Source organism: Lactuca serriola, chromosome 5 (genome assembly GCF_051521515.1).
Source record: "Lactuca serriola cultivar US96UC23 chromosome 5, Lser_US96UC23_V15, whole genome shotgun sequence".
Classification (NCBI taxonomy): Eukaryota; Viridiplantae; Streptophyta; class Magnoliopsida; order Asterales; family Asteraceae; genus Lactuca; species Lactuca serriola.
In genome coordinates this window covers 110,879,983-110,900,554 of record NC_136412.1, presented here as the reverse complement: position 1 = coordinate 110,900,554, position 20,572 = coordinate 110,879,983, and the positions used below count along the sequence as shown (strand labels likewise).

The window sequence follows — 20,572 nt, the reverse complement described above, 5'->3', positions numbered from 1 at the left end:
CTATCTCTCTGGAGGAACTTCAGGCAAGTCCTCCGGAAACATATCTGGATACTCACGAACGATCAATACATCATCAAGCATCTTCTTTCCCTCCTCTCTAGTATCCAACACATAAGCCATGAACCCAGAACAATCCTACTATAGATATCTCCTAACTCTCGTGGTTGAACAGAGAGGTGGTCCATGTTGGGCACCCTCTCCATGAATAACTAGTTCTCCCTTACTTAGGATTCGAACCCGAACTAACTAGTGCCTACAGTCAATCATCGCCTCATGGGGCTCAACCAATCCATACCCCCGATTACCTTGCTCTGGCAAAAAGGTATATGAACCAAATCAACCGGGTACCACTCATGAAATAACTCCAACACACAACCCCGATAAACCATCAATACATGTACTAGACGATCGTCAGTGATCTCCACCTCTAGCAGATAATCAAGATCTCTAGGAGCATCACAAAACCTCTTTCTGAGAGCAAGATATACAAATAAACGAGTGGCGCCCGATTTAAAAGGACCAGGGCCGGGACATCGTTCACTAGGAACGTCCCAAAATATCAACATACACCATAAGAATAATCAAAAAATTAATAAATGAGATAAGGAAAAGATACATACCAGTAACCACATTAGGTGTGGCATGAGCCTCCTCGACTGTCAGCTGGAAAGCTTGACTCCTCACAACTGGCGCCTCTACCTTGCCCTAGAGTCCATCAGTGATCCTCAATGTCGATGGTGTGGGTTCTATCACTGTTTCCACTATCAAACTTGGGCAATAAGCCTTCTTGTGGCCCCTCTGATTGCAATGGAAGCAAATCAAACTCAACCACATGGTGATGGTGGTGGCGGCAATGCAGTCCTTGCTGTAATAACCAACCTTGTCATACTTGAAGCATCCAGAACCACCCACCCTGCAAACCCCCTCGTGCATCTTGCCGCCCATGCCATAGAAGCTCTGTCCTTGTTGGCCTCTCAAACACGGATCAACAGTCTTGGGCTTCTTCGCTGCCCCCTCAGATATCTAAGCCTGAACTGGTTTCCGCTTCCTAAGAAACTCCTGTTGGAAAGTGTGTCCAAGGTCATTAACTATTGGTAAAATTTCTAATTATAACAGGGTCCTTTGGGTTGCCCTCAAGACCCAAACTGAGTAGAATAAATAAAGTAGAAATTGGTTTATTAATTATTATAGTTAATAATTAATTAGAAATGTATTTTGTGAATTAATTAACAGTTTAATTAATTAAAGGGTTGAATATTCATTAATTGATAGTTGGTTAATCAGGAATGTTCCAGAACCCTTATAGAATTAGGGTTGGATGAAAATCACTACATACCATATGGGAAAATGAGTGAATTTCATTCTAGGTATTGCATCCCATATGGGAAGGAGTACAAAACCTAGAAAGGCATCCAAGGGTATAAATAGGGCCTTAGGGATTTTATTTTTCCTTGCACCTTGGTTTGAAGTTTCGCCAACCCTTCTTCTTCCCCCTCTTAGGGATGATTTCTAACTCTCTTAGGGATTGTTAAATTGACCCTTATCTTAGTTATTTTTTATTCCACTCTTTGGTGTTATTCAGTATGATACCATTAGAGGGATTATGTTTTGGGTCCTCTCCTCCAAGAAACTTCATGGAGGATGAGATCTCAAGCATGGAGATCAAGGGCTACATAAGAGTTGTGTTTGTATTCTTCTTTATGCGTTATCTTTTCATAGGGTAGTTGTAATTAGTATGAAACTCCATAGATCCTAGGGTGCATGTACACTTAGGTATATCTAGTTTGATTTTTCCACTACCTAGTTTAAGTGCATTTGATACTTAGAAAACTCATCAGCCCCAATTCAATCTCCCGCTCCCAGGCCCTTGTTATCATGTCCTTCGAGGTCCTACAGTTGGACATGCTCACAAACTCATGAATCTCATCATTCAACATATCATGGTACCTCGCCTTCTTCATCTTCTCGTCTACCACATACTGCAGAACTAGCAACGCCCAAGGCATGGTCTCATCACATAATCCTCCCATGTCATCGTCTCAATAGCCTCACATCCCAAGGCATGGTCTACCTCCCCCCACTAATCAAAAGCTTTGTCCTTTAGAAGACAAGATGCAAATCTGAACTTCGACCCCTTAGGGCAGAAGCTAGTCTGGAGAGCATTCGTGATGTCCACCAAATCTCCTGCTAATAATGGGGTCCTTCCTACCAAAGAAATCAGGAGCCCTACATGCTAGAAACTCTCGAAAGGTCATAGAGTGTACACCCACCATAGCCACCATCTCAGTATGGAATGTGCCCAGATGCTCATCTAGCAACTCCATAATTCCCTCCTTGATCGTACCAAAGATCAAAGGAGTCTGCTCTAGAATATTGCGAGTGATCTTCGAAGAAATAAACTCTCGTAACTGCTCAACCCAGGGTCCAGCTCCATAGTCGGAACTCGATCCCTCACCAGGACCTGAACCACCTCGAGTGACTACCGTACTGAAAATAAATAATGCAACCATTAGAAACACTCGAAGAATTTCCACACTTAGAAAGTTCCTTAGTATCCTCATGACTTCCCTTGTCTCGAGTATGGATCCTGTGCTTTCAGTAGTGTTGGTTGAATGCTACCTTCCACACATATTTGTACTTTCCTCAAGGTTCACCCTGAATCCTATAAGTTACTCCCTCACTATTAAATATGCCAATTATTCTAAACTACTCATTCGACGTGCTATCATACTTCGTAGATCCTCCTAGGATTCCCTTTACAACTTTCTCTGTCATCAGCAACAAAAGAAACTCCCACTAATACCCACTAACTACCTTACAAATATAATTACATGCAATATGAACTAGATAATTCTTAGACTATAAGGTCTCACACTACAACGGTTGGACTCAAACAAGTGATGAGAGTTAAACCTAACCTTCTAAAATTATCTAATTTATTTAACAGGTAACCTAGCATATTCGCTTGATAGTCAATTGATACTAATGGAGGTTCCTAAAATCATAAAGAAAGCAACATTCAAGCATCTAATTCTAAACTAGTGCACCACCTAATTAGGCCACTGAAATCCATACTAGCATGCAGCTCAAAAGGCTCATATAGTAGGCATACAAAGACATCTCTCCTAGCATTATATAATGAAATCCTGAGCATATCCTTAGCCCTAATCTAGCATGTTATACTCATATACACATACTAAAACACATAAACATGCATGGATATTTTGGGTAATACTTACTTGAGCTCAACGAATTACATGCATCACACCCCTTTTATTTTTAAAAGTCTTTTTAGAAAATTAATTTTCTTTTATGAGGATTACAAATTCCTTAGTTTGAGTTTAGACACACCCGAGAGTGTACTCAAATCCCTCAAATCAAGGCTCTGATACCAACTTGTAACATGCCAACAATACTAAGTAAAATTTTTTTGTTTTTAAGTCAATCAAAACCACCAATCATTCATTTTAAAACCCATCAAAGTATGAAAATGTATAAAATAATTATCAAAGTACAAATTATCTCATAAATGCGGAATATAGGCAGATACGATGCAATCACGTCGAGCTCTTCCCCTTGGAACCAGAAATACCTGAAACCATAAACATAAAACAATAAGCACAAAGCTTAGTGAGTTCCCCAAAATAGCACACACCATACATATATCCGGCCCTGTCCGACATTAATCAGGCCCCGCCCAGAACTCATCAGGCCCCACCCTATATTCATAATGGGCCCCACCTAACATACATACAAACACATGCAAGAGTCACAAAGACAGCTAGCATCCTAAAAACATAATCTAACGGGTCGATATTGGTGCCTTCGACCCGCAAGTACAGTGAAGAGACTCGCCTCAATCGATAATAGATAAATCTCATACCCAAGCTACAAGTACGAGAACCTCCTCACACTATACAAATCAAACCAAGCCCTAACTAATAACTAAGGTAATTATCGCAACTCAACAAGTCCAACTCCAACATCATTCCCTATTTGGGCAAAAGACCATTTGCCCTTCCAAGTCCTAAATCCTCACGGTTGACCAAAAGTCAATGGTCAAACTCATGTTGACCTATGCATGGGTCCAATATCTATGACCTGCGTAGGAGCCTTATCCAGAAATCGGGCAATTGGCAGGCTACGCCCATGTAGCTAGGTTTACGTCCTACGTAACCTTGCCGAGTCACCAACTTTCTCATTAAGCCCTTAAAGCCTAAAGACTAAACATCCAACTCACTGATCTTTATCTAAGGGACGTCTTAATTGATAAATTGATCAACTTTAAGCTTTTGCATGGTTTAATAGATCATAAACTCAAGCCCTAGATCTAAAATATTCTCCACAGTCTAAAATTTCATGCATGGAAGAATGGGAATGTCCAAGTTCCCATTTTATGACTTCACAAGCTCATAAATGGCTAGAAATTGTGATCAAGAGTTCTGGAGTAGCTCATACTAATAAGAACCAAAGTCAAGGAATAAAATCACATAAAAACCCACCAACATAACAATATCAAATAAATAAGCCACCAAGGTGAGAGCTTTTTACCTCCTGAAGAAGCTAGATGAAAAGCATGGTATGGATCTATAAGAAATAGACTCCCAAGAGCTCCCCTAATTATCGCCTTCTTCATAAAACACACAAAAGAACACTCAAAAGGCGTAATATCCTCATAATGTGGCTATGGTTTCGTTGCTTCTGTAAATGGGGGTGGAGGCTGAGCATATGGAGGCTCACAAGAACTAAGGTCCTTTAAGTAGGGTCTAAACCCTAAAAATTAGGGTTTGAGAAATGCATCCTTACACCCTGCATAGGGTATAAAACCCTCGCGTATCACATCCCTTCCTACACCATGCATAAGAAGTAAGTTACGCCCCGCTTAAGGACCATTATTGCAAAATTAAAAAAAATGATAAGATTCAAACGAAAAATAACTGAAGGACCCGCCCATAACTATATTTGGTATGTACTTGATTTGATTATGAACATCTTCCTTTTGGTTTGCCTTCACTCATGCAACTTGATAGGATGACTAGTGGAGAGAGAGAGAGAGAGAGATAAGGATTATTATATGAATAATAAATTCGTACTCACAATGATTTTATTAATATATTATAAGATTAATATATTATTTGGAAATCATATTATAATTAGTAATTAATCATAAATTAATTTGATATTAATGTTGGGATTAAAGGAACTAATTAATAAAGGAGGTGTTGTTTTGCAAATCACTGATAATTGCAAGGTTAGGCTTATGGACTCCTTTGGGAGGACTTGACGAAATCTATAGGAGGCCCTATAGAACTCGTCCAAGGCTTCTAATTGAGGAGGTTCATGGACTACATAAGGCCTAAGCAAGGATATTAGATTTTCCACCTGAAAATCCTAGTAGCCACAACTATATAAACCCTCTTAACCTAAGGAATTTTGACCCTATGCCTTTCTAAGAGAACCCTGGCTAATTTCCTCATCTCTCTAAGTCATTCTTTGCATTGAGTGTTTGTCACTCCATTAGAGGTGCAACACTTGGGGCACTAAGCTTTCAAGAGTCAATGTGATTCTTGTTATTACTGCATAACAAGTGAGGTAATGATCAAACCCTACTTTTTATACATTAATTTGAAAATTGTATGCTAGATCTAGGGTTATTGATTTAGTGTTCATATTTGTATGTTCAATAGAAAAAAACTTAGATCCAAAACAATTAGGGTTTCATAATCACATACGAATGTAGATATGCTCATAACCCATTAGTGGTATCAGAGCCTATGATGTTTTTCAATTGAATTGATGCAAGAGTGAACTGCCAAAAGAACAAGAAATCGAAATTTTTTGTTGTCCAGACCTGGAACTTGACGAGTTCAGTATGAACTCGACGAGTTCAAAATCCTAGTCGACGAGTTGACTCGTCTTTCCTGATTTTTCGATTTTTTGATCATATTTTGATTTGGATAATTACCATAACTCGTTTTTATTGCCTAAAATCGATTTTTCTGATTTGTAACTTGATATCCTTATCAAAATTGAAGATATGGTTAAATTTGGATAATATAAGATTATTTTGATTCATATATTTAACCTACTATTTTTGAATAGTTTCAATTTGCACTCTTTTGGTTTTATAGTTTAAATTTGAAATTAAAAGTCTTGATTTTAGAAATTTAAATAGGTAAACCCTTGCATTTTGAATAGTTTAAAATACACCCTCATGGATTTTATTAATAAGATTAATTAAGTGTTTAAATAAAAGACAATTAATAAATCCATAGATAGGTTTAAATTTAATAAAATTTAAAGTTTAATATATTAAAAGATTAAACCACTTAGTATTTTAAATGTATAAAATACACCCTTATACTATATAAGATTAAAAGTTTAATTATATATTTATATATATATATACATATATATATATATATATATATATATATATATATATATATATATATATATATATATGTATGTATGTATGTATGTATAAGAAAAGGTCAGTCTTACCGTTAGTAGGTCTTATTCATGAAGCTAGTCTATAAGGGGTGTTTAAGGAAGTGACCTATAAAATGACCTCCATTGGGTATCCACTCTTACCCACCGCACCCTTGACTAGTGGAGGGTCGTTAGTCGAACGGGTTTGATAGGACACTTAAACTCTCATCACAAGTATAATAAATATAAAGTAACTAAATGCTTTTATAAATTCCCAAATCCTAGTTACTTTAGGAAAATGTGAATTTGATGCTAGTCCATAAAATTGCACATTGCAACTTATTGATCAGTTAGTTGAGCGTGCGTGTTTAACCGACACACTAATGTGGACTAGTGAATGATGACAATGGGTAGCTCGTAAATTATCATAAATCGATGGATCATGTGTGGTTAACCGGGACATTGATTAGATGATAAATGACATCGAAACTACCAAGCTAGTTTGCATGGTTATTCACACCTTGTTTGTGATCCTCGGTATCCCAGTCACAAACTTGAAGGGCATAATCGAGATTAAACATGCCATTGAAAACTTCAATGAATCTCAAAAGATCTAGGAATTTCATTTAAAACCAAATTCGTTTAAAATTTTGTTTTAATGGTGGAATTGGTAAATCGTTATTTACCTACCTTCAAATAATTCGCAATTGGATTACAGCATCCCTCTTCCGAATTGTGAATTATCGTGTTGGATCCTAGCCTTAATATTTCATTTGTGTGTTATATTAAGGATTAAATCAACTAACTTAAATTTCTCCCTTTGTAGATGTCTAGTTCTGACAACTATGGTCTTCCTTATCCTTTTGGAAAAACCTTTCCTCATGAAGATGATATTCCACGTGTCAATCGAGGTGAAAGATTAATCCCTTCTTCGTGCATTGGTGGAACTGGAAATCATACTTCTCTTCCTCTACCTCCTCCAATGATTCTTCCAGACCCACATTTTCGTCGACTTGAAAAGTTCAAGATTACTCAAGCCCTATTGGCATGTAAGCATCGAGATAAAAGTACTGTGTGTGCACACGTTCTGAAGATGAAGTTACACATTGACAGACTAGGAATGTTGAATGTCATTTTCCCAATGAAGTTGGCTATTGACTTGTTCTTCAATCACTTCCTGAGTCGTATAGTCAGTTCGTTGAGGACTATTATACGACATACCACGACGTGACCTTTATTGATCTGACATATTTGCTAATTGCTGCTGAATCAATAATGATTTGGCGCAATGGTAAAGCAAAATTGATTGGAAGATCTACCTTCCAAATTTCCATGGACATAGGTAATGCCAACGTTGATAGTCCAGAAATGATTTCTGCTCCGAAGGGAGAGAAATTAGCCAAGGTCAAAAAGTTTGACCGTAAAAGAAAGGCTGATTCTGAGATAGTTCCACGTGTCACTCCTAAAGAATCCATTTGTTTTTACTGCCATTGAAGGGGCATTGGAAGTGAAGCTTCCCTGACTACCTGAGAGATCTAAGAGATGGTAAAGTCAAATTATATGGCTCTACTTCAGGTACATTCACTATCTAACTCTGTTAATTTCCTATTTATAGATTCTTATTACATTATGTAAAGTTACATTTTGATGTTTTGAAGAATCTAAGAGAAAGAAGGAAGCTTAAAAGAAAAGTAAGCTGAGTCTAATCACGAAGAAGTGGATTTCGGTCGCATGGTTCGATGATCAGATTTTGATATGCTGCTTAGGAGTTACAATAGATTGCTTAGAAATATTTAGAAACATAGTTTTCATATGTATTTACGTTGTAAGGACAAGTTTTCCGCACATTATTAATAAAATTGTTTTATTTCCTTTATGTTTCCTTGCAATGACATTTATGGAAAATTGGTGTTTATATATTTCTATTATTAGCAATATTGAAAATGGATTTGATTCTTGGTTATATCGTTTGTGGTAGTGTCGTAATTTTCCAAGTGAGGAAGGATTCTCATCACCTAAGTTTCAATTGGACAGAAACTTGGAATCATACGATTTGAATTGTGTGATGTATGAGAATCTTGATCCTTGGGAAATTGGGACTGATTCCCTCTCCACATATGTATATGAGTCAAGTGAAAGACTAAAAGATCTAGTACACATTGATGTGCACTGGTCAGATCCACCACAAAGGACAATGAGTCTATTCGTCATGATTTACTAATGGTTTAGTAAATATGGTTATACTTACAAGATTAAGTGTAATTATAATACCTTGAAAAGTTTCAAAGTATGGCAGAACGAATAAGAAGAATCAATTAGGCAGAAAGATAAAAGTTTCTCCAATCTGAAAGGAAAGGAGAGTATTTTGGTATCATGTTTTATGATCATCCTAATGATTGTGGAACCATGTCACAATTGATCCTCTAAGGATACCTTAGTGCATTTTTTGACTAAGAGAAGATGGATCGGGAATTGTTGAAATGGTTAAATCAAAAGGATGAACCATACTTCGTTCCAAAATTCGAGTTTTAGAGTTTAGCTCAAGTTGTAGCTTGAGTAACATGTTCTAAGTAGGTTTATAACACCTCGTGAATTGTGGAGTAGAAATGTTTCTTACTCTTGCACATTTGAAATTGGTAGTTGTGATGTTTTGACTAAAATAAAGACCAACTAAGACCAATTATATGAAGTGTTTCTTGATAAGAACCCACACTAACTCTTGAATATTTGTTTGTCAAGGAATGTTCCTTGATAGATCTTATATGTCAAGAGGTCAGTGGGAGTTTTAATGGTCTTGAATAGTTTCAGGAACCAATCAAGAATAAACCTTTTAGTTATCACTAGCACACAACCTAAGGTTGATAACCTATCGTGTTGATATATTGTTGTTTCTATGCCTATTTCAGTTAAGTTGACTATGTGTGTGAGTTCTATGAGCTCTCATTTGATTGCATAAGTCAAAGCACCTGATTGATAAATGTACATTGATTTGTATGGGTGAGCTGCTCAATGACCTGGAAGCACTAGTAGGCCCTTGCGCTGCCGGATGGCAAGAAATTAAGAATAAGCAGGTTCAGTCCATATTAGTTTGAATTTGTCATAAACCTTGTCTTAAGATAGTGGTTCGAAATGACAAGTTCACATGGATAGGAACACATACACCATAAAATTTAAGTGGAGAGAAGTTTCTCTCTACTTCATGAAAATGATTGCGAGGAAACGCTTTCACTTGTAGGTTTTATAGGATTAGAGTTAGCAGTTGTGATAATTGCATTCTTAAATTCGAGTAGGATTATCTTTTCATAGTGCGAATTGTGAGAAATGGCAAATAGTTTGAACATTTGGGACTTATCTCTATAAGTTCTGAAAAGGTTTAGACACACACATAAGCTATCTATTGAAAGGTGTATGAGCATGAGAAGTCTAGGAAAAGACTTATCAAAGCACCATGTATCAGAAATCTAAACTTTGCTAAGAAACTCAATAAGTATTGATTTCTAGAAGTCCAACTGATTTTTTGGGTACATGTCAAAGCTAGTAGGAGCATAATTGTTATGCTAGTAAGAATGTAATTATTATGCTTGTGGGAGTATAATTATTATGTCAAGTGTTTCAAGTTAGCAATGCTATTTAAAGGAAACAAAGTTCTAAAATTGCAAAGTTGCAGAATTTGAAAGTTGTTTCACTATAGAAAGATTTAAGGGAGAAAATATTTATGCTAGTAAGAATGTAATTATTATTCTTGTGGGAGCATAATTATTATGTCAAGTATTGCAAGTTAGCAATGCTATTTATAGGAAACAAAGTTCTAAATTTGAAAAGTTGCAGAATTTGAAAGTTGTTTCGCTATAGAAAGATTTAAGGGAGAGAATATTTATACTTCATTTCGAATCTAAAAGTTTAGATTGAAATTTTAATCAAACTTAGTCATGGTCATATATGAATATCATGTTAAAATGTTTCAACATAGGAAATCTTATATATGGGAATATTTTATCAAGAGACTAGTTAAGTATCATGTCTTTATATAAGACATTATTAATCGTATCCCATATGCTTCGGGTATAGAATCGGTTGCATATGCTATAATATTTGCATGTTCTGACTTTTCTAAATGCCTAGAGCATTAAGAGGGAAAAAGGAATAGAACCTAATATAACTAAAGTTGTTAAACAACTGTCAAAGGACAATCTAAGGTTTACCAAACATTGGTTTCTTGTAGACAGTTGGAAGTATAGTAATGCATAGACCATGTTCATATAATTCTGAATAGATAGGATTCTATGAATGGATAGTCATATGGAAATTATGGAAATTTTTCCATAATGGGAGTTGGATGTTAAGAATCTATGTGTAAGTTAGAAACTTTTATGAAAGAAGGAAGTTCAAGGAATGTACCTTGAATGTGAGACTTCATTTCCGGGGAATTGTCTTGTAACAAACTCCAATGGAACGCTTTGTAATATCGTTAGCTAAGTCTCTATGACTTTGGAGCCTCGACATTACAAAAGTATCATTGCATGAAAGGTTAGACTCTAACACATTTTTTTAGTGGAAAGAATTTTGTATTCTTACACTTATAAGGATTAGGGAATTATGAAATGAGCATCATTGGAAATGTTTTCAATTGATTTATTTCACAAAGGAATGACCATAGGTAAACATAATGTGCATGCTTGGAGCATGAGATGACTATTGTTTTAATTAAAGTATTGTGTTGATTAGTCGAAAGAGTAAACAATGAATAAGGTCTAATTAATATGGTAATTAAATAATAAGTGTTTTATTTATATTCAAAAGTTTTGAGACGATATTGGATTAGATTATTCTTCTGTTTCACTTTGCATGTTTTACTTCCTGAATAATAAGATTATTTGAACATCCACAGTCGATCATAATTTGGAAGTAAGTAATGAGGTAAGACTTTCATGAATCCGAATGTAGATTGTCTAAGTGCTTAGACATAGCAAATGTTTGCTGCAGTGTTCATGAGTACTCCTGAAATAGGATTTCAGTATTGGATTAAACCCACGCTCATTTGAATCACTTCATGGATTTTATCATGAGTGATTGTGAGACGATAATATCTTATATTCTTGAGACGGAGACATATAGTTGTTGTTTGCGACTCGGTTGCGCATTGATAATATGTAAACGCATCAGTAACGTGATGTTATAAAACCTATTGTTGTGTGTGATTTGATGAGTAAATAGTACAAGCATATGAGTCGAATTTTATCCGTTCCTTTTACCCTAAATGGGATAAAAGCGATATCTGTGGGCCCATCGATTATTTAGTGATGACACCCTAAGCGCTTGGCCAAGCCTGGACTAAGTTGATGTGTTCAATTGTAGTCTGAATCAGTCGTCATAAATCGGAAGTCGGGAAACAAACTTTGGACAGAGAGAGAAAGTAGGATTTATTATATGAATAATAAATTGGTACTCACAATGATTTTATTAATATATTATAAGCTTAATATATTATTTGGAAATCATAGTAATTAACCAGAAATTAATTTGATATTAATTTCGGGATTAAATGAACTAATTAATAAATGAGGAGTTGTGTTGCTAATCACTGATAATTGCAAGGTTGGGCTGATGGACTCCTTTGGGAGGACTGGAGGAAATCTATAGGAGGCCCTATAGAACTTGTCCAAGGCTTCTAATTGAGGAGGTTCATGAACTACTTAAGGCCTAAGCAAGGAAATTAGGGTTTCCACCTGAAAACCCTAGCAACCACAACTATATAAACCCTCTTAACCTAAGGAATTTTGGCCTTATGCCTTTCTAAGAGAACCCTGACTGATTTCCTTATCTCTCCAAGTCATTCTTTGCATTGAGTTTTTGTGACTCCATTAGAGGTGCAACACTTGGGGTACTAAGCTTTCAAGAGTCAAGGTGATTCTCGTTATTAGTACATAACAAGTGAGGTAATGATCAAACCCAACTCTTATACATGAATTTGAAAATTGTATGCTAGATCTAGGGTTATTGCTTTGGTGTTCATATTTGTATGTTCAATAAAAAAAAAAAAAAACTTAGATCCAAAACAATTAGGGTTGCATGATCACATAGGAATGTAGATATGCTCATAATCCATCAACTATTAGGCATTAGCATGGTGGTTTGAATTCATAACAAGTTGCTTCAACATGTGATGTTGGTTCCTTGAGTTTTAGCTACACAAATTTTGTCATCTTTTTTTTGCATTGTGTTGAAGGTATAAATGTCATTATGATCAAGTAATGACTTTCGAATATAATTAATTTGTCAGCCATATAGATTGTATTATTTATTCATCATTTCTTTTGTATTTATTTCAAAATTTACTTTAAAAAATATTTAATATTTATACTTTAATATTTAACTTTTTTTTAATCAACCGTATAATACATAAATTTCACCCAACTAATTAATATTTGTGTGGCATAAAAAATTGGCAAGTTGATACCAAATCTGACATAAACCATAAGACGACTCGGTACGGGAAACGGCGTCGAGGACGAGTCTGACGTGGATCGAAGAAAACGCCGTGGTAACGGCTCACACACCGCGCCAGGGTCACGTTATCCGGCGTTACGTTAAGGCCCGTTACCCCGGTAACGCTCAACAACGGGTGAAATACGAAGCGAATTTGTTTCCAACGGTAACATTTTGATTTTTTGACCGTTAAAAAACGGTCTAAAATGTATAAAAAAAAAACTTCCGATTTTTTCCATCTTTCCACTATATATATATACATATTCATCCCAAATTTTTACTCCCAAAGCTTCAAAAAGAAATTGTTTTCCCAACTACGGATCAAAACCCCAATACTCCTCCTCTTAGAGGTTTCACACAATACGAAATGTATGCTAACATTCTCAACACACAAGGCAACTTCTTCAATTCCGTCTCACCCCCACCTCATTTCACTACAAACCTTCCACAAAACATTTTCAACCCATTTTCCACAATGCAACAAAATGTCACACAACCACAACCCACCCAAGAAACTGTACCCGAGACGCAAGCGCGGGGGGGGGGGGGGGGGAGCGGGAAAAAACAACTCAAAAAGGAAGAGGACGAAAGAAAGGGAAAGCGGTTGCGGTGGAGCAATCGGAAGACGAACCTCCGACATGGTGGACTGCAGACAAGGAATACGCGTTGACGGTGGCTTGGTGCGGGACATCAAAAAATCCAACGCAAGGGAACGACATGCGAAGAGTTGCTTTTTGGGAAGCGGTTATCGGAAAATTTCGTGCCCTTTTGAATAAAGATGAAAACTACCGCAACCACGACATGTTGAGTAGCAAGTGAACACAAATTAGCAAGAAGTGCACCAAGTTTAACGCCATCTACAACAAACTTTCTTCGCACAAGCAAAGTGGAGCAACCGATTTTGACGTTTATAAAGCGGCGAGGGAGCAATATCACGTGGAAACTACTCACGTTTTTTAGCACGAAAAAATTTGGGAGATTGTGAAGGAAGACCCAAAGTGGAATAAAACAGACACATTTACGGAACAACAATCGAAGAGTTCGCGCAGCTCCGGCTCGGTTGATGTTTCGGATGCACACACGAACATCGATCTCAATGCGGACACGGATGAGATACCGGACGACTTGAACGACGTTGAAGAGATGTATTCGCCTCGACGACCAATAGGCCGCGACAAAGCGAGGCGTGTTCAACGAAACGCGAATGATGCCGAAAGTAGACGACGAGAGCAAGGCGAGATGAAAAAAAATTGACGAGCACAACGAAGTCGCACGTAAAAGATATGATTTGCAACGGGAACATTTTGAGTTTTTACGCCGCGAAGCCGAGAACGATCGTATTGCGAAAGATTTAGCAATTCTTCAAACTAGTGAAGATAATTTGCCACTGAGACGGTTGGAGACACTACGAAAAATAAAGGCGAAGATTGAGCAAAAATATTTAGACGAAGATTAGTTTTCGTTTTTTTTTTCGTAATTTTTCTCTTTTTTTTTCGGTCTATGTTTTTTTTTTATGGAATGTGGGTTATGTTTTTCTATGTTTTTTTATTTCTATGGAATGTAGTTTTTAATTAGTATTTATTTTAATTATGTGTTATTTAATTTATGTGTTTTTAAAAAAATTATTATGATATAAATTAAAAAAATAAAACAAAATAGAAAAATGGGAATTACAAACATCAAAATAAAATAAAAAATAAATGGTGTTATTACATGTTATTAGGTGTTGTGCATTTCCATTTTTGACGTTATAACACTCATTATAAGTAGGATGATGACCTGACAACTTTTTGATATGATAACATGTAATAACATATTATCCACACCCACCAGCCTAATATCACCTGATATTATGAACTCATTAAGTATCATTATTTCTCATGTTGAAAAAATCCAACGAAAAATTCGCACAACCTGACACACATTATTATTAAACCCAATAGTCAAATGAAAACCCAAGAAATAGTGTAGTCGAACTGATATGGATGAGAGAATAAAATAATTTCATAACGTTTGCATATGTAGGTCCCCAACCCACGTCGGTGACAACTGGTTAATACTATAAAAGCCAACCACTAACAACTTGCCACGTCTGCTGCCCTCCTCTTCCACTACTCTCTACAAATGCATGTTGAACCAGATTGTATTTTTTTTTTCAAGATTGCAAAGACTTTGACAACTTCTTGTTGGCACTTTTTCTTGCATTAAAAGTTGTAATGGAAAGATATGAGATAGTGAAAGACATAGGATCTGGGAATTTTGGAGTTGCGAAGCTTGTTAAAGACAAATCTTCCGGTGAGCTTTTCGCTGTCAAATACATCGACAGAGGCCAAAAGGTTCTTCTTCTTCTCTCTTCTGAACCTTGGGGTTTTACTTTACTTGAATCTGCAAGTTTTTTTTTTTTATGTCGTATGGTGATTCAGAAAATTTTCGCAGATTGATGAACATGTAGAAAGAGAGATTTTGAACCACAGGTCACTCAAACACCCTAATATAATTCGATTCAAAGAGGTAGTTCTCCAATAATTAATTACGTTTGTTTTCAAGTTTTATTCGAGTTTTTGTTTGGCTTTCTTCTGTATTCTTCTCAATATGTGTCTTGATTTGAGTTTCCATTTTCTCATGTCAAAAGGGTTGACTTTTGGATAGAATTTGTAGGTGTTACTAACAGAGACTCATCTCGCCATAGTCATGGAGTATGCCGCCGGTGGAGAGCTTTTCGAGAGAATATGTACGGCCGGTAGATTCAGTGAGGATGAGGTACCAATTAATCAAACATGACAATTATAAATTTCCATCTTTTCCGAAAAAAGAAAATGAAGTTTGTTACTTTCTAATCTATATATATTTTTGTTCAGGCAAGATTTTATTTCCGGCAACTCATATCAGGAGTCAGCTACTGCCATTCAATGGTAATCTTATTCATACATACATACATACATGTCAGCCGAGTTATTGTTTGATACTAATTAATTAATTAATTAATTGGTGCAGAAAATTTGTCATAGAGATCTGAAGCTCGAGAACACGCTCTTGGACGAGAGCTCTACTACAACCCACCTTAAAATCTGCGACTTCGGATATTCTAAGGTAAGAAATTACAAATAGTATAATTATGATCTTCTGCAGGCATCATACGATATAACTTAATTAATTAATTAATTTTCCATGCAGTCGTCGGTGTTACATTCCCAGCCCAAATCAACAGTTGGGACGCCTGCATATATCGCACCAGAAGTCTTGTCCAAAAAAGAGTATGATGGCAAGGTAAGGTTTCGAAAGCTACGTACAAGTTTTTAACTAACATTTCTTTTTTTTTTTCTTATTGTGCTTGTTCACATTTTGTTGTTAGTTGGTTTAGCTAGCTACACAAACAATTATATATATTTATATGTATATAGATTGCAGATGTTTGGTCTTGTGGGGTTACATTATATGTCATGCTGGTTGGTGCTTATCCTTTTGAAGATCCGGATGATCCAAGAAACTTCAGAAAAACACTAACTGTGAGTCATTAATTTATAAATCATGAGTAAACCGACAACTTCTTTCATGCAATTTCGTTGGTATTAATTGTGACGAGGAGGAGGAGGATCGAGCTAGGTTAATTTTTTTTTTTGCACATAAGAGATCGAGATCCTGATTTTGCGCCACTTTTTTGAAAGAACAAAAATTTGTAGTTTTCGTCCCATTTATATTGGTCGTAGACGTAGTTCTTAGAATCTATATATTTCAAAGCACTACGACTTATTTTGTTTTGTCTTGTTCCGGCTTATTGTGTTATACTGTATTGTGTAACATGCAAAGCCTAATTAAAGTTTCTTTTTTAATGTAACGAGTGTTCATTCTATTGTTGTACAGCGGATACTTGGCGTGCAATACTCCATTCCAGACTATGTTCGAGTTTCCATGGACTGCAAACATCTTCTATCTCGGATATTCGTAGATAGCCCAGAAAAGGTACACAATATAGAACTTAACGGGAAATGCCTCATATATAAAACCTTAAAAGTCGTTCTTTCTGGTACTAATTGGAAAACAAACACTCATATATAATTTACTGGACTACTGGAGTAAGTCAGGACAACTCGATGTGCTTGTTCAAGTGGTTAAGGCAGGCATTCAAAATGCATTATGATGCAACACAATATATAATAATAATAATAATAATAATAACAATAATATTAATAATAATAGTTTGTTTTGTAAGCAGAGAATAACAATTGCGGAAATAAAGAAGCATCCATGGTTCATGAAGAACATGCCGGCTGAGTTTACAGATGAGGAAGAGTCTGGTGTAGAAGTCATGAAGGCGAATACAGAGTTGCAAAGTATCGAACAAGTAATATCGATAATACAAGAGGCGAGAAAAGGTGGAATGAGTGGCAAACAGGAGGGCCAATTTGTAGGAGGGAGTGTGGATCTTGATGATGAAATAGATAGTAATGATGAGCTTGAAGATGATGATGATGTCGATACAAGTGGGGATTTTGTTTGTGCAATGTAAATGTTTGTTGGTTTTTTGTCTACACAACCCAAGTAAATTGTGTTTGCGTTTGTGTTTTTTCATTGTAAAAACGATTAAATGTAGTATTAAGGAAATACTAATTATTGTAATATTAATTATTGCTCTGTATTATATGGGTCATGTATGCAGGTCTTATTAAGAAAAAAGTATTGTTAAAAGCTATTATTGACATTATCACATTTCAAAAATAATTCACAATCTTTAACTATATATGTAAAATTCCCTAACTTCATCATGCTCGTCGACTCCTCAATGTTATAATTGGTGGACGCAAATTACCACTTTTAGTCTTTTACACCCACTGATACTCTAATGCTTTTGCATAAAATAAATTAATATTTTGTATATTTTTATTAGAAATAGTACCATTTTATAATAATGTTTTATAATTAATTTTATATAAGTTATTCAGACTTTTATAAAGGCATCTATAATAAATTGAACACTATGAAATTCTAAATAAGACTTTTATATGAAAACTCAGAAATGTGCATTGCGCGTGCAATAGAATAAGTCTATTTAATTGTAAACAATACGACGATAACATTATTCAAAAACTCTTATAATACCATTAAAATCAAGGCGCCAACTAATAATAGCCACACATTTTCCTGTTTTCAATAGAAAAATAGATGTCCACTGAATAATGTGCACTTAATTATTCAAACGTGACATAATAGATTATAAAGTCGACATATTTTTATATTGTTTTAATTATATATTCAAATTATAAATATATTTACAATTAAAGAACAATATATCATCGACACATTCTTTGATTGGAGGAGATCGCACGAAGTTAAAGCCATACGCAAACATATTGCTTTCAATCAACATACCAATACTGACAACCAACCAGGGTTACATTTCTACCTTTATAATCTTATTTTATGAAATGTGTTCTGTGGGAGATCATTTTCTACCATGGAGGGTAATGATGTCCAGGAAAAAGAACATTATCCGAATGGACAAAGACATCCCCTTTCAAAATGTTATCTTTCCGAACTCAATGTCATTATGAACTACTCTCTAAAAGGTAATGTCATCTTATGTCTTAATAGATAGTGACAGACAAAATAAACATTTATTATTATTATTTTTTTCTTTTGCGTGTAATATATATATATATATATATATATATATATATATATATATATATATATATATATATATATATATATATATATATATATAAAGAGAGAGAGAGAGAGAGAGAGAGAGAGAGAGAGAAAGAGAGAGAGAGAGAGAAGTTCAATAGAAACAAAGGAACCAATCCAAAACGTTAGAATTTAAAACGATCAACGACAAAAAAAAGGTTGTAAACTTTTATAATTGACGCACATATATCGGATTATAACAAACTCACTTCCTTTTTTCATTTAAAATTTTTTTTAGGCCAAGTTTTTTATCGAAAAAAAACCGAATATACCGTTGTTCACGATTTTCCGTCCTCTTTCCATATAGATCCATGATAATATATATATATATATAAAACATTTTTTTTAAAATAAACTCACTTAATTTTCTTAGTTTTTTCAATATTTAAGTTTATTTTTATTAAAAAAAAAACTAATTATACCAAAAATATTAATTTTTTGTACTCTATTAATAAACATCAACACCGATTAAAAAAAAACCTCGAACAGTGTAGATTCACATTGTGAATCTAAACTGTAAATATATCAATTTTTAACATTCACAATATGAAAAAACTCGAACAATTTAGATTCACATTATGAATCTGAATTATTATTATTATGCACACTGTCAATCTGAGAAGGTTCACAAAAAAAACCCTCAATCAGTGTAGATTCACACTGTGAATATAAACTATAAATATTTCAAATTTTAATATTCACAATGTGAAAAAGCTCCGATCAGTTCAGATTCACACTGTGAATCTGACTTATTATTATAAACACTGTGAATCTGAGGAGGTTCACAATGTAAATCTGAATAGGTTTACAATAAGAATCTTAACAGGTTCACAATGTGAATCTGAATTGAAATATCGTTTGTGTTTTTTTAACATGAATATGAATTTATGTTTAAAAAGTACAAAAAATGTGAATTTTGATATATTTATTACTTTTTTCTATAAAAAAATAGACATTAACTTTTTTATCAAAGAAAATGAAGTGGGCTTTTTCGGAAAAAAAATCGTTTTTATATATCATCATGGATCTCTATGGAAAAAGGACAAAAATCATGAACAACGGTATATTCGGTTTTTTTTTTTTCGATAAAAACAATGGCCTAAAAAAATTTTAAACGAAAAAAAAAAGTGGTGGGTTTTTTTATAAAGTGTGGATTTTTTGGTATAATCCGGTGTGTATCCGTCCAATGTAAAAGTGTATATCTATTTCCTTGCCCGTTGATCGTTATGATTTCCAACGCTTACGATTGGTTCCTTGGTTAATTATGGTTCTCTATTGAACCTCACCCTATATATATATATATATATATATATATATATATATATATATATATATATATATATATATATATATATATATATATATATATATACGGTTAGGTTATTTTGTTTTCACTATCTATTGTGTGAATGTATGATTGATTATGGACCAATCATTTTAGTTATTTTAAGAAAGTAATTAATGCACATTACATGTTGAAGATATAATGGATATTAATTACATCTTCAGCATTTAATATGCATTAATTACTTTCTTAAAATAACTAAAATGATTGGTCCAGAATCAATAATACATGCACACAATATATAGTGAAAACATTTGAACATAACTCTCTCTCTCTCTCTCTATATATATATATATATATATATATATATATATATATATATATATATATATATATATATATATATATATATATATATATATATATATATAGGGTTAGGTTCATGTGAGGCGGCCTAATTTTGTGAGACCGTGAGACGCAATTCTAGCAATTCATTTTGTAGATAAAAAAACATTTTTAAAAAGGAAAATAATTAAAAATTTGCGAATTTTTTTCTAAATATTATTTTCGTCATTTATATTTTCCAATATATATATATATATATATATATATATATATATATATATAAATACTGTTTTTTTTTCATATTTCAGTAAGATATTATAATATTTTACATATCTGACA

General features: G+C 34.3%; 1 protein-coding gene across 1 annotated transcript; it reads left to right on the top strand.

The window, feature by feature from the left end:
* The first annotated feature begins 15,048 nt into the window (after positions 1–15,048).
* LOC145052866 (serine/threonine-protein kinase SAPK2-like) lies at positions 15,049–17,535 on the top strand. The gene is made up of 9 exons (XM_079000781.1): positions 15,049–15,254; positions 15,355–15,429; positions 15,577–15,678; positions 15,777–15,830; positions 15,913–16,008; positions 16,093–16,185; positions 16,320–16,424; positions 16,780–16,878; positions 17,132–17,535. The coding sequence occupies exons 1-9, from the start codon at positions 15,135–15,137 to the stop codon at positions 17,423–17,425; spliced, it is 1,038 nt and encodes a 345-aa protein (XP_078856907.1). The 5' UTR covers positions 15,049–15,134; the 3' UTR covers positions 17,426–17,535.
* The last annotated feature ends 3,037 nt before the right edge of the window (positions 17,536–20,572 follow it).

Bases quoted from the DNA above. Each gene is read 5' to 3' on its own strand.
- LOC145052866 (XM_079000781.1), top strand. From the start codon at position 15,135: ATGGAAAGATATGAGATAGTGAAAGACATAGGATCTGGGAATTTTGGA. The intron at 15,255-15,354 runs GTTCTTCTTCTT...AAATTTTCGCAG, and splicing joins ACATCGACAGAGGCCAAAAG to ATTGATGAACATGTAGAAAG. The intron at 15,679-15,776 runs GTACCAATTAAT...ATTTTTGTTCAG, and splicing joins GTAGATTCAGTGAGGATGAG to GCAAGATTTTATTTCCGGCA.